General features: G+C 44.6%; 1 protein-coding gene across 1 annotated transcript in view; it reads left to right on the top strand.

Annotated features, from left to right (window-relative positions):
* FNDC3B (fibronectin type III domain containing 3B) overlaps window positions 1-12,559 on the top strand; it is a 216,626-nt gene extending 204,067 nt beyond the window's left edge. The window contains exons 23-25 of the mRNA XM_080929181.1: window positions 272-438; window positions 2,870-2,997; window positions 9,180-12,559. Coding sequence (XP_080785307.1) covers window positions 272-438; window positions 2,870-2,997; window positions 9,180-9,491 — 607 coding nt within the window. The 3' untranslated portion in view covers window positions 9,492-12,559. The remainder of the gene's footprint in view (window positions 1-271; window positions 439-2,869; window positions 2,998-9,179) is intronic.
* The last annotated feature ends 1,441 nt before the right edge of the window (window positions 12,560-14,000 follow it).

Here is a 14,000-nt window from a genome sequence, read left to right as displayed (position 1 = left end):
ACTGAGTAAGTAGACATCTTATTTCTCCAGTGCCCAATGAACAAACAGTAACCTCATGGCCAAATACATAATGGAAGGTGAGTTACCACTAACCATAAAGATACACTTGTGTGTTTCCTTGAACATTAGACAACAGTCCATAGCAGCTAGGTGCTTCAGGTGGCAGGAGGCACTCGACGAGGTAGACCCAGTCTTTCCTTGGGTTTGCATCACAATTTATCACCAAGAGACACTCGGGCGGTTGATGGATTCTGCTCCTTTCTCTCTCTAGGTTTATCTCCATCTACCGAGGACCCAGCCACACCTACAAGGTCCAGAGGCTGACAGAGTTTACCTGCTACTCCTTCAGGATCCAGGCAACGAGCGAGGCCGGGGAGGGGCCTTTCTCAGAAACCTATACCTTCAGCACAACCAAAAGTGTCCCTCCCACCCTCAAAGGTGTGTAGAAGCAGACCCTGACACACAGTCCAGGGATAGGGAAGACCCACTAAGTCTTCAAGTAGGAAACTCAGTTCTGACCATAACTGCCATTTCCATGTTTCTAATAGCAAGATGAAATCAAAATTTCTCAAAGAAAGCTGGGTGGTAGGTTATCTGGACGAAATGCCAGATATGGGCTATTGTATTCTTTATAAATATAGTCATGAGATATTCTCATCCCCAAATATAATAGACAAAGGGTTGCTGATATGAGAGTCTGTTAGCCGTGAGTGGCAGCTGGCTTAAGAGAGACTGCCAAAAATGGTTCCCATGTCCCTTCCCTATAGGCACTCATGTTGGCATCCATCTCTGGGTGGCTTCAGTACCTGGAAATTAGAGGCAAATTCAGGCAACATCAGCACTGCCCTATGGGGACACATCCTCCCCGTGGAGGACACTGTTGGAAACCCATGGCAGCAACTGTCCGTGCCCCTCCTGAAGTGTGCAAGGCTTCCAGGTTTACTGTCTTGGAGGAATCTGGTCGTGCAGAACCCTCAGCACAACAAATATCTAAATCAAGGAGGGTAGCCAGAGCCACTCTTGCTGGGGTCAGCCCTCTAAGCCTGCCACGTCTACAGTCACAGAGTTAGGACTGAGTGGGTGGCAGACATGCATTATATGGCTGATAGTGAATGGGGCCAAAGCTTGCACTGTGTTTCTGAGTGTGTGTGTGTGTGTGTGTGTGTGTGTGTGTGTGTGTGTGTGTGTTGGGGCAGGGAGCTGTTACTCACTATGGAGAAGATCCTCTGTGTTTACCCTAAGGGCAGCTTTCATATGAAGTAGTTGAAGCCCCCTATGTCCAAAGAGAAGTGTCAAACAGAAGTAAAGGGTCACCAAAACATAGGTCCTGTCTGTCTCCGGATCTGCCAGGTTTGGTGTAGCTCATTTCAGGGCTACTTCAAGACATGTGCCTTCACCCTGCTTCCCTGCCCCACAGGCACCTCAGCCGCTTCTCTGTGTGACGTGCCATTTTAGCAGTAAATGCCCAGCCCTTAGGTACACCTTTACCTCTAGGCTTTAGAACAGACAGAACCTGAATGTGCTGTGCCTTATTGGGGAAGGGGTGCCTACAACCTACAAGGGGTGCCTACAAGGGGTGCCTGCAGGCTGTTGCTGCCAGCCTGGAGTCCATCTGACATTGGGAGAACTAAGTTCACCTCTCAGGGTGAGCCTTAGCAAGAGCCACTTTACAATAGCTTGACCAGCACAGGGATTCCATGGTGCTCTTGCGTCATGGGGGTAGGGTCCTCAAACACCATGTGATCAGACTCTTCCTCTGGAAATTCAGGAAATTGCCACCTCCACTTAGTCTGGTGAAATTTCTTATTTAGTTTTCCATAAACTGCATGTAGTTTTATCTGAGTAATTCCAATATAGGCTCTTTAAAAAGAAAGTTTCTATTTTTTGGAAGTAATGCCATGTCTTATAGAATGGCAAGTAGGAAAGACGGCCTTTAAAATAAATGCATATGATTTAACGTTAAAGTAGAAGTGGGTGGAGAGAGGGGAAAGTGACATTCTGTTTACAAGACAGAAAAATCAGAGGTCTTGAGCTAGGCTGTAAATAGGACATAAGCCGTAAGAAATTCCTCTTAAGATATGTAGCACTTTAAAGGTGCAGGATGTAGCTCGCTGGCAGAGAACTTGCCTAGCACTGGTTTGATCTCCAGCCTGCACACAGGGGAGGGGACTGATTTTAAGTACCTTACTACAGACCAATTTAGCTTCAGATATAAGAGACAGAGCCAATAGATGAGTAAACTCAGCTATCAATGCAGGATGACATTTTTAAACCCTCAGTGCTGCCTGTTGTCTGGGTCTTGGTGCCTTCTGTTAGTCACATGCTCAGTTTCCTCCCCTGCCACCTGTGTTGTGTTCTTTTCTCCTTTTCCATTGCTTTAGCATCCTTCGAAACAGACTTGATCTTTATTTCCACACCCAGAAAGTACCTGGCATATGGAAAATGCCCTAAACCTTGTGGAAAGTGATCATCAGCCCTAGGAGATGGATGGGTGGGTGGACGGATGGATGGGTGGGTGAGTGAATGGACCAACAAACAGACAGACAGTCAGACAGATGGATGGACAGGTGGATGGATGGGTGGGTGGGTGGGCAGGCGGACAGACGGACGAACAGGTGATAAGCAAGCTGTGACCCAGGTTACTTATTCATTAACGAGCTAGTAAGAAAATGAGCCGTGAGTAGTATGAATGGGTTTTCTGGTCCTTTCTTGATGGTTACTGAGCGGGGTGAACAGGAAACTGGACAAGTAAAGGTCCTCTGAGGCTGGGCACAAGCACCATCACACTCTCCTGGGTCTCACTAACAGTGTTAGAGTACGGACTGCTGATGGGAGACTTTCATTCTGAGCATGTGGTTTTGTATTGCAGCACCTCGAGTGACACGGTTAGAAGGAAACTCCTGTGAAATCTCCTGGGAGACGGTACCACCGATGAAAGGCGACCCTGTGACCTACGTTCTACAAGTGTTGGTTGGAAGAGAATCTGAGTACAAGCAGGTAAGGACCAGTGTCTGCCCGTGTGCAACGCCCCAGAATTAGGCTGGCTGCTTGCCTCCAGCACAGCCATGGGCAATGTAGTAAGCTGCCTGTTAGCTAGTCGGTCAGTCGGTCTGTCAGTCGGTCAGTCAGGCAGCGGTTGAAGCAGCTGGACACCAGCTCGCATCATTTACCTTTCATTTCCTATCTGCCAGTGTTCTTCCTAGCTTTTCAGTTGCCAAGCATAAATGTGTAAAGACTTTCAAGTGGTGTACTTGTGTTTAATGGTGTAAAATCTGCCTGCATCAGTCTGTGTGATTGAGAAAGGAAGTGACTCCAGAGAAGAAGGCCTCTTAGCCTAGCCACCAAGTCCTGTGTGCTCTCTGCCTTTGTTACAGAAGTGGCGATGGGTGGATAAGGGAAGTGACCAGGACACCCTAAGGCCAGGGACTCAGAAGCTCCGAGTTCCTTCTTATCACCCTTTAATGTACATACTGTTCAGCTGCAGACCTGTCAGAGTACAGATCCTGACTTGAGATGGGTAGATGGAGATTCGGGCTCCTGGTGATATGACCATCCATGTGTCAAGATCACAGTCAAACGTATTCAAGAGAAGACACCGTTCTCATTCAGCCAATGATGAATTCGGTTCTAACCTTTTTCACCCATCTCGATTCTTTATTTCTTCTGGGGTAACGCCCTATCGGGTCACTGACTATAACAGGTCCAGAGACTGTAGGGTTTCTGTGATGTCCCCTGGAACGTGTATCAACTGCTCGGTGAAATCGGGACACAAGACTTCATTCCGTCAGGAAAGTGAGGCCTGTTCTTCACTTGGCGTTCCTCATAATCCATTTGTGCTGAAGTCATAGGGCACAGATCAATGTCACCTGTCCTGGGAAATGTTGGCACCGTGGTAAAGGCTCATGCTCTCCACCTTTCAGTCTCCAGATACACATGAGAAGAAAATCTGATTGAGAGTTTTACTCAAATTTCTTGCTGGTGTTTTATGTCCTAATTTCTAAAATACTTGTAAACAAGATATGCCTAAAATATCAGGAAGCTATTGGGTATTTTGATATATTTTGTTAATATGGGCATCAGATAATGACTGGATTATTTTAATCACTTCTTGCAAAAACTTGATCTTCAGTATGACATCTGCCAGTATTGATTCCCATGAGCAGATGATGTCACCAGTCTCCACCAGTCTTCTGGCAAAGGGGACAAAGGCCCTGGGCTCCATCACATTTCTGTCTCATTCTGACCCTGTTACCCTCTCTGGGTTAGTCATTCCACGAGCCATTGCCCAGCTTATCAGAGAAGTGTTCTCCAGCGAGATTCAGCAATAGACTTCATTCCATTCCACAATGGCGGGCCAGGAAATGGCTTGCTTTCTCATTTGATACTTAGCAGCGGTCCATTTCTCAGTAGGTCATCAACCACATGTTCATCACTGTGTTTTTCAGACCTTTTGTTCCATGTACTGTGCTTTTCCACCTGTTCTTGGAAAAACGTTACGCTTCTCAGAGCCCAGTGAGTGTCTGCCTTGCAGAGGTGGGACAACATGGTGTGTTCAGTTTTTGTACGTGTCCCCAGTGTCAGAGCTTAGCTACACAGTACGTTTGATTTTTATCAGAGCAGCCTTTGAACCCACTGTTTAGTGCTACACATTTAGACCCATGGATACATGAGTACTAAGTACTGATAGAATCATATTTGCTCTAGATCATTTTCTTACCATAAATGGCTATAGACCGTTGTTTGTTATCAAGAACAGAACATTCTAGGCAGGCTTCGTAAACAGACATTCCACATATTTCCCACATTTACCAAGAAATGGCTAAGGACAGGAGTAGCATATGAGAAGTCACATTTGACACAGCTGATGAGGAACAGTTTGTACTGGGTCTGGGGTGTTCTGTCACTTTCTTTTCTTCCCCTTCCTTTCTCTGTGCAGCAAGCATTAACTTTGAGTATTGCCTTTCCTTGTCCTGACCTGAGATGATAGGGAATGGAGGCTATTTGGATAATGTGTGGGATAATAGACAACAGTCTTTGAATTCATAGCGGCAAAGCCAACGCAAACGGGAAGCAATGGTTACCATGCAGCAGCCTCCCCAGAGCCAGGGCCCTGCGCACTGGGGCTTACACCTCCCTCACAGTGCTAATCCCAGGATCCGAATGGTAGGGCTTCCTAGATGCCCGGTTCCTTTTCTGAGACTGGCAGAGTTCAGCAATCCGTAACTGCTTCTCCTGTGCACAGAGGAGAAAGGTTCTAGAGGCTGGGTAATTTACACTTGCATGGTGAATTTGTTTCGGGAACAACAGTGGCGTGTGTGCAGGAGACGGGCAAGCCCAGTTCCCTTCCCCAGCACCTACTCAAGTTGGTTTAGTTCTCGCTTTCTTTTGGTTCAGGCTTCCTTTGTTCTCATTGTGGAACAAGCAGCCTGTATTAATAATAACACAGGCAATCATTAGCTAAGAACGAAATCCTTACTCGTGATTCTACACTGAAATTCGAATTTTTATCTCTCTGCTCCTTAGTAAACATTCCAAGCCAAACTGTTTTTAAAGAATTTTCAATTATTGAAAGGGTGAAAACTTTTCTATATACATGCAACTCATTTTTGGTTTTGCACAGCACAAAAAACTAAGGAAGCAGAATTATACATCAGTAATTTTTACCACAAAATATTGGATGCAAATATTGGAGACAAGAACAGAGTTGACAAATTACAAGAAAACATTTTCTGTTAATTATTGCTCAGATTTATTGCAGTTAGAAAACCGTTAACACATGGAAACAATCTTTATTGTCATGTCTCTGAATGTTTATCTAGTACCATCTTCAGAACACAGTCCTGGGATAAATATTGATCCTTCCTGTTATCACACGGGGCGTTGTGAGGAAGGGGCTTCTGCTGGCCACACTATTTTAAAGTTGTTTTTAAAGCAGATTGTAGTGTCCAGCATATGTCTCACTGACTTAGAACGAATAATGGAGAAGCTGCTTTAACTAACCACTTACCGCATTGCAAATCCAAAACCAACGGATCAAAATAGAAATCTTTCAATGCGGTCATTCTTTTTGCTAACTTTTAAGTTTATAGTTCCCTTTCAGTGTCTCGTGAATAAAACTCCTTACATAAGCGACTGCTTAAAATTTCCCATGAGCCAAGTCTGCGCTCGGCTTCCTGGAGGGCAGACCCAGGCCCTGGCTCAGTGCCAGCGGTCAGTTGCTCTGCGTTTTAGAGGTACCTCAGCCATCAGCACAGCGCCCTTGCTGGGTCTCATCCACTTAGCACGGGGAGCTCACCCACCGCTGCTCCCTCCACAGAAGAAGCCTGCAGGCTAGCACATTCCAACCTGAGCCACAGCATGTCCGAGGACACACCTGCCTCCCAAGCTCCTAGGATTTGGGAGAATAAATTCAGTTTGCCAAACCTCTTGCCCTCTCACCCATCCAGTTATGAGGGGGGAGTGTGTGGTTATACTGTGAAGGCTGGGTGGCATGGGAAAAGGTATTCAGGCAGCCTACAGCGAGCCAGCATGTACGGGGCTATTGTTCAAGGGATCTTAGCTATGTGGCTTGTTCCCTTAGGAGTAAGACTTGGATTCCTCGCTTGGTTATCTGAGTAATACTTTATGGCCGCCTGTTTGAAGTCAACATTTCAAAATGAGTTTAAAATATAGCACCAAGCAAGCACAAAAATAACCTTTGGTAAGAAAAAAATAAATAAATATTTTCACATGTATACTTATTTTTACAATATTATGATTGGTGAGTTCAATAAAAAAAAAATCTTAAATGGAACGCCGCCTCTTAAATTGAGTTGAGGCAGGAGAAGAGGCTCATAATGGGGCCCTGTCAGAGTGAACAAGAACAAAGGGCTATGAGGCATGACTAGCCAGTGTGGAGTCTCAAAGCCCCTTGGGAAATCACCCTACACAGGCACAGCTCATAAGAACTGCTGGGGCTGATGCTTACAGACATTCAAGCACCAGGTCAGTGTCTTTGAGCTTTTCCTTCTGCAAGTGCCATATACCAGATCCCCTTACATTCCCAATAATATGTTGGTTGTCCCTCAATAAGATTGGGGGAGACACAAGGTCACTCAGGCAGGGTGGTCTGCTAACGTCCCTTTATAAGTCACTCCTTAGAACTCCCCTATCTTAGTTTTGCTGCAGTACTTACTTCCCAACCCCACCCCCATCTGCATTACTTAAACCTAATATAAAGCATAAATTTTCATATAATGTTAATGTATCATTTTCTTGACATTTTCTAAAAATCGGTACCTTTCTCAGCTTCCTTCAGGCTGCTGTTACCCCCGTTCATTTGAAGCATGAGTGTTTCTCAGTAAACTGATATTTTCAAATCCCTGAAATGGTATCTTATTTAGGGTTTCTTTTGCTGAGATGAAACACAGTGAGGAAAAAAGCAAGTTAGGGAGGAAAGGGTTTATTTGGCTTTTACACTTCCATATTGCTGTTCATCATCAAAGGAAGGCAGGATGAGATCCCACACAGGGCGGGGACCTGAGGCAGGAAGGGATGCTGAGGCCATGGAAGGTGCCAAATCAATCACTAATTAGGAAAATGCCTAGGCCTTATGGAGGCCTGTTCTCAGTCGAGATTCGCTCCTGTCAGATAACTCTCACTTGCGTCAAGTTGACATAAGAGCAGCCAGCACAGTAAGCCTCTTTGTGATTATATTGGGGTCTCAGGGAACTCTGAGAGTAAGCCACTAAGTCAGTTGCATTTGTGTTGGGTTTTGGTTTTGTTTTGTTAGGGTTTGCTTTGTTTTGTTTCTTGGGACAGCCTGTCACTGTGTAACTCTGGTGTCTGGAACTGGCTGTGTAGATGAGGCTGGCTTCAAACTCAGAGCTCCAGCCACCCACCTACCTCTACCTCTGCCTCCTGGATTGCTGGGATTAAAGGTGTGTGCTACCACACCTGACTTCAATGCTGATTCTTTAATAAGTCGAGCTGCATCAAAGGGTCTTCAGGTGAACAAAACGCAAAACTATGGGAGACTAAGTTTTCATAGCATGTACGTCGACCATAAGACTTAGATCCAGGTTCTAGAGAAAGCCTATGAAACAGAGCAGAAGGCATGTTCTCTGCATAACAGGGGTTTAAAATGCCATGTACATACATGAAAAGATACAGACTGCCTTTGGTAGATGTCATCTGTGTACCTGCAGAAACTGAAGCAGTGAGGGATGTGTGGTACCGAGTGGAGGGAGAGGACAGCACACCAGGGGCTGGCACGGGGTTCTGGCTGGCTGCCCTGCGACCCAGCCTTTCTCCTCCTCAGTTTCAGCCCTAAAAGGTGAAAACTTAAGACCTCAGAGGTATGCACAAAACGTCCATGGCACCCTAATATAAAACCTCCAAACTGGGAGAAATCCAAGTGTCCATGAAAAAGAAAATTAATACAGTGCAGGGTCCTGAGCATACCATGAAAGCATGATCAGTCAATCGATCCCCCCTCCTCTCGGGTTAGGGAGAGGGAAGCGTGAACTTAGACCACAGGCAAAGCAAGTCGTAAACCTGATGCTTACCCCTGGGGTGAGGGTGGGGGTATGACTGTGGCCATATGCATGTGTAAGTTACAGATGTGCCGAACCAGTAGTCCAGAGGGAGAGGACAGTCACAGGTAAGGTGCACCAAAAATCATAAGCTTTCTTAATCCATTATGAGGGTGAGGGACAGTGGGGTGTGGGTGTGTGTGTGTGTGTGTGTGTGTGTGTTTTGTTTTGTTTTGTTTTGTAACTTGACCGCATGGTTCCTGAGCGTAAACTTCATAAGTGATGTTGCAGTGTCGGAAGACTGGCTGTGCCTGTTAGCCAATTATATGTGTAAAAGGTAATGAGGACCTTTTTGTTTTATCGCCAGTATCAGGGGTTATTGCTTCAGTTTAAGAACATTAATTTACTCCAGACATGAGAGAGATCTATGTGTATTAAGCCTCTGAGTCTCTGTACTATTTAACACAGTAGCTACAGCCACTGCTGGCAAAGAAACGAGTCATTGGATTTTACTGTCTTCCAAGTTCACAGGGTGATTCCATAGCAACACAGATGTTGTTAGGGGTTTGTTTAAACCAGCATCCTCAGTGCCAGGTGTGCACGGCCATCTCTGCGGCAGCCATGGTGTCGTGAGTCTCTCATCTGTGGCTTTTCCTCTCTTTGAAGGTGTACAAGGGAGAAGACGCCACATTCCAAATCTCAGGCCTCCAGAGCAACACAGATTACAGGTTCCGTGTGTGTGCCTGCCGCCGCTGTGTGGACACGTCTCAGGAGCTCAGCGGGGCATTCAGCCCCTCCGCGGCTTTTGTGTTACAACAACGTGAGATCATGCTTACGGGGGACCTGGGAGGCATGGACGATGCCAAGATGAAGGGCATGATGCCCACCGACGAACAGTTTGCCGCCCTCATTGTGCTTGGCTTCGCGACCCTGTCCATTTTATTTGCCTTTATATTACAGTACTTCCTAATGAAGTAAATCAGCAGCCAGAGGTTTGCGGGACGCCGCACATTTTAATACACATTTACTCAGAGCCTCCCTTTTTCCGCTGTTTTGTTCTTCGATTTATTCACTTCTTTTACACATTTAGCTAGGGGGAAACAGTGTTTGGCTGCACCTATTTGAGATGCAAAACTAGGAAGAGATTAAACTGGATTTTTTTTTTTTAAATAATAAAGGAATAAATAAGAAGAGGGGAAGGAAGCAGCAGGCGAGCAGCGGACACCGCAAGCCAGTGTACCCCGCGAGCTTGGGGGTTCCAGCTGTCCAGGACGCTGTCTGTTTCCACTGACGTCCTTTGCAAGCCTTTGATCTTTTTGTGTGTTACAGTTCGGTAATTTATATTCACAGTCATTTCTTGCTCATCTATATCTGTAAACAGAATCACAGTGTGTGGAGTTCAGGGCTGGGGTTCCGGTGTTGTCAGAGAGTTGCCACATGAGAACGTGCAGGGCGCCTTCGGAGGAGGCCACCTGGACCATTCTTACGTCACTCGGTTTTGTAACCGTTAGCTCACCTAAGTCAAAGTGTGTGCTTGAATCTAGAATGTCTTACTACTCTGTCTCCCTTATGATTTTAACACTACGAGTTGCCTGTCTAAGAAGTCACGTGACCAGATGCACCTATAAATGGTGGGGCGTTGTAGGTCTCCACGTCGGTCCATAGCGGTAAGTTTAAGAGGGCACCGTGCAATAGTTAGTTGTTTCCTTGTCCGGCTACTTTAAAAGCTGCTTTAACTTGCCTGTCTGTCTTTGTATAGAACTACTTCTAATATAATCACTAGAGTTATTATATTCTGTTATGTCTGACCAGAGTTATGTGACGAGAGCTCACGGCAGTTGTGAGCTGTCTCCTTACATGTCGGCCCACCATATTTGAAAGACCTGCCTTTGGCTGTTCTTTGGGGTGTCAGTGAATGAAGTTCAGTATAGGATTTCAGTGCCCACGATACTAATGTAGCAGTAGATAAGAATGTAAGAGAGAACCATTTACATTTGTCCTTCTGTTTCCCGGGCTGGATCTGGCCACCTGTAGAGAGGGGGTGGTACCTGGCTGTGCGTATGGGGTGTTTGGAGGCCACAGAGCCTACCAGATTCTCTCCCTGGATCTGTCACATTTGCTTTGTGACCTCTCTGTGCCTGTTTTCCCATGGATGAGAAATCAAATCAATTGGGGATTCCATACCTGTAAGTGCTAAGAGACCTTGGATCCACCGGTGCTATGTGAGTTCGGAGAATCACGCTCATGTATTCACTTAGAGTCATGAGGTAATGAGTTCTAACCCAAAGTCATTGGATCCCTCAACCAAGTCCACAATGTTCGAGTACCTCAGGGACACTTAAAGAGTTGGAGGTGCAACTGTTTTCCAAAAGGGTGCAACAGAGACAGCCAATCCCCTCTTCCTGGTTTTTTGTATATTTTTGCTCCTTGGTTTTTTTTGTTTTTTTTTTTTTTTTTTGATCATAGCGATTGTGCTTGGTCTGTGTTGTCTATGATGCAGTAAGTACCCTGTACAATATTCCCATACCAAAGTCATGGGGAAACCAACATTATTTTGTTTTGGGTTTATTTATACTATATTCTGCATACAGTACTTTAAATGCCAATCACAGTGCAATCTTTATTTATTGTAAATTTTTTTAATGTACTTATGTACTAATTTGCCCTCCTAGCATGTTATATTTTGTGTGTTTTATACTTTTGTAATTTTAGGTCAGTTTAGTTCCTTGGCAACATCTGTAGTATTAGCCTTCTGATGTTTTCTTGTGTTTTTAAAGATAAGAGCATCTAATTCAATAAATGCCAAAAAGAAATCCATTATCAGTGATTGAAAGGTTTACATGTACCCAGAAACCATATTCATCTCCTGGAAGACTGCTAAGGTCAGTGCATTGTTGCGTGCCTATATTGATACAGCTATGTACTAGGGAGTTCTGTATTTTGTTATTGACTATGATAATTAGTGTAACTAGACTTGTACACTGATGGTATCAAGGTAACTATATGTATTTGCCAAAGCTCTGGCTTCAGAAGCTCACCCTTCCCTCGACGTGTGTCGTTTGGCCCACTGTGACGTCATATCTGCATTCCCTGAGAAAGTCGCAAGTGGGTGAAGGCAAATTCGGTGGAATAATTTTTAAAGCTCTTCACCGGGAGAGTCCTTTTTTAAAATAAAAACAAAAACAAATAACACTTCAGCACTGCTGCTGCAAAGAATCCCGTGAAATGGTTGAATCGTTATAAAGGAAATTATACTTCAGGCCAGAATCTCTTTGGTCTTCCAGAGATTTCAGTACTCTGTTGCCATGAGAAAGCTGAAGCGTGTGACACACGAGCAGACGGCACTTTATTCCATGATTCGGTATTCATTATAGTCTCTTCTGTCTGGCACCATTCTCTCACAGACCCGTGTGTGTGCTGTGGGTGTAGAGCTATACATATTGCCGTTAGAAAGGACAATAAATGTTCTGTTGACCTTCTCTGCGAACCTTGCCATGCGTAGGAATAAGCAAGTGGCTTCCCGATGCTCTGATGCTTCTCTGTATATCAAATGCATCCCTGACACAAGAAAGTCCAGTCATCTGAAGCAAACTGCCCTTCGTCCTCAGAGAAAATGTTTAAAAAGCAACCTTTTTTAAAGGCTATTTTGCATATTACCTGCCTTGTTCCTATCAAACTTGAGATGTTGACAGTTTTCTGACCCTGTCTCTTTGGCTACAATCATTCAGTATTTGTGTCAAATTTGACAAGTGCCCTAATAGAATGTGTTTGAATGTTATCCTTGCACAATTCTTTAAATTGAAAGACAAAATGTTTTACCTCACTGTTGGACATACATTCCAAGCTTTTCAACTTTAGGAGAAATAAAAATAATCATGTTTTCCTGTCTTGTAAATTTTAGATTATTTCATATACATTGTATTAAAACTGCCATATCAATTTTAATGTATAGATTTTGCAAATACTATGCTATATGTAATACCTAACTGTATCTGTAGTGTATATGTAATATATTTATGCCCAATAAATGTTTTAATTCTTTCTGACTTAAGTAGCGTTCTTCAGCCTTGAATAGGATTGCTTTTATTCCTCGTACATACTTAAAATCCACGCTCCAGTGTAAGTATCTTGGGAGGCCAGGCAGGTGACATAGTACTTGATGTACATTCTGCTCTTGCTGGTTGACATCTTACAGGACCACCCACCACGATCTCATCAATGCTATTCTAAAGTAACCCAAATCCCAGGCTGCTTCTCTGGTCCATCTCTGGGTATAGCATAGTTATCAGTGTAATATTTTATCTGCCTCCAGAAGTCAGGAGTGCAGGTCCCCTCTGCCACCCATCACTGGCTGGAACTCATCCAGTTCTGAGCTCCTTCCTCCTCTGGACCTCACTCAACAGTAGCAGTGACAGAAACTAGTGTTCTCCTTCCTAGGGCTACAGGGAAGAAGAACCTACAATACAAGTGTGGTTAAGCTGGAGAGGAACAGACCTGGCCTTCTGGATGGTCTCAGTCATTAAGGTTACATTGTTTCACGAGTGATGCGGCCACCTGGTTCAGGGAAGAGGTACACGTGCAAAAGTCGTTTGTAACTCAAACTTGCCTTTCTGATGAGTCATGACTGAAAAATAACAACTTGAACAAGCATCAGATTGTGTGGACCTGACACTGCTGAAAGTACAGTAAAGAAGGGTTTTTTTGTTTTGTTTTGTTTTGTTTTGTTTCCCTTCTAGTTGTAAGAACATAAAGTATTGATTATAAGGTTATTGGTGCTAGAGTTTTGGAAACCTGACCAGGGAGTACAAATGTGTCAAGAGGGAAAATGAACACAAGTGGAAAACCAGCACAGAATTCTTGATGCAGGATGTTCTGAAGCCTGCCATACTGACGGCCGGGTGTTCCCTGGAAGTGAGAGTGAGGGATAGAAGGGGTTAGAAGCTGCTCAGTGTGTAACATCCCCACCCCCTTTACATTTCCCCCTTACCAATGAAGCTGAGCAGTGCATCCTAAGGTGTCGAAAGTCCCTAACTGGGGAGTCATGATCCAGAGAGCTGAGAGGGACGATGTCATACAAAATGTAATCTGGTGAGCAGAGCCATATGGGGCGGTGACAATATCTCTGGAAGATCTAAGGTCTTCAACAAAATGGCACAGTGCTTTTAAATCTTACCTGCATGACACCATTGTCCGGGAAGCGTTTTAGTCTTTGCTTTCACAGGTAATGGGCAGTAAGTGGATTTTCAAGATCTCTGGTGATTCCCAAGTGACTAGGTTGGGACACCTCTTTCTCATTTCAGCTGCTGTCTTGTCTGCTGTGTTACTTCTCTGTCTTAGTCAAGGGCAACTTGGTAGCTAGTAGAATCTTCCAGCACAAGTGAGTAAACTCCCAATCAGCATTTCAAAGAACCGGTTAAGGAGAAGACTGAAAACTAAATGACTGTCTCCAAAGATGGGGGGGGGATAAAGATGTAAAATAAAGGTAAA

The sequence above is a fragment of the Micromys minutus genome (assembly GCF_963924665.1).
Source record: "Micromys minutus genome assembly, chromosome: 15".
NCBI lineage: Eukaryota > Metazoa > Chordata > Mammalia > Rodentia > Muridae > Micromys > Micromys minutus.
Note: the sequence above shows the minus strand (reverse complement) of the source record. Positions and strands in the feature narration are given on the sequence as shown.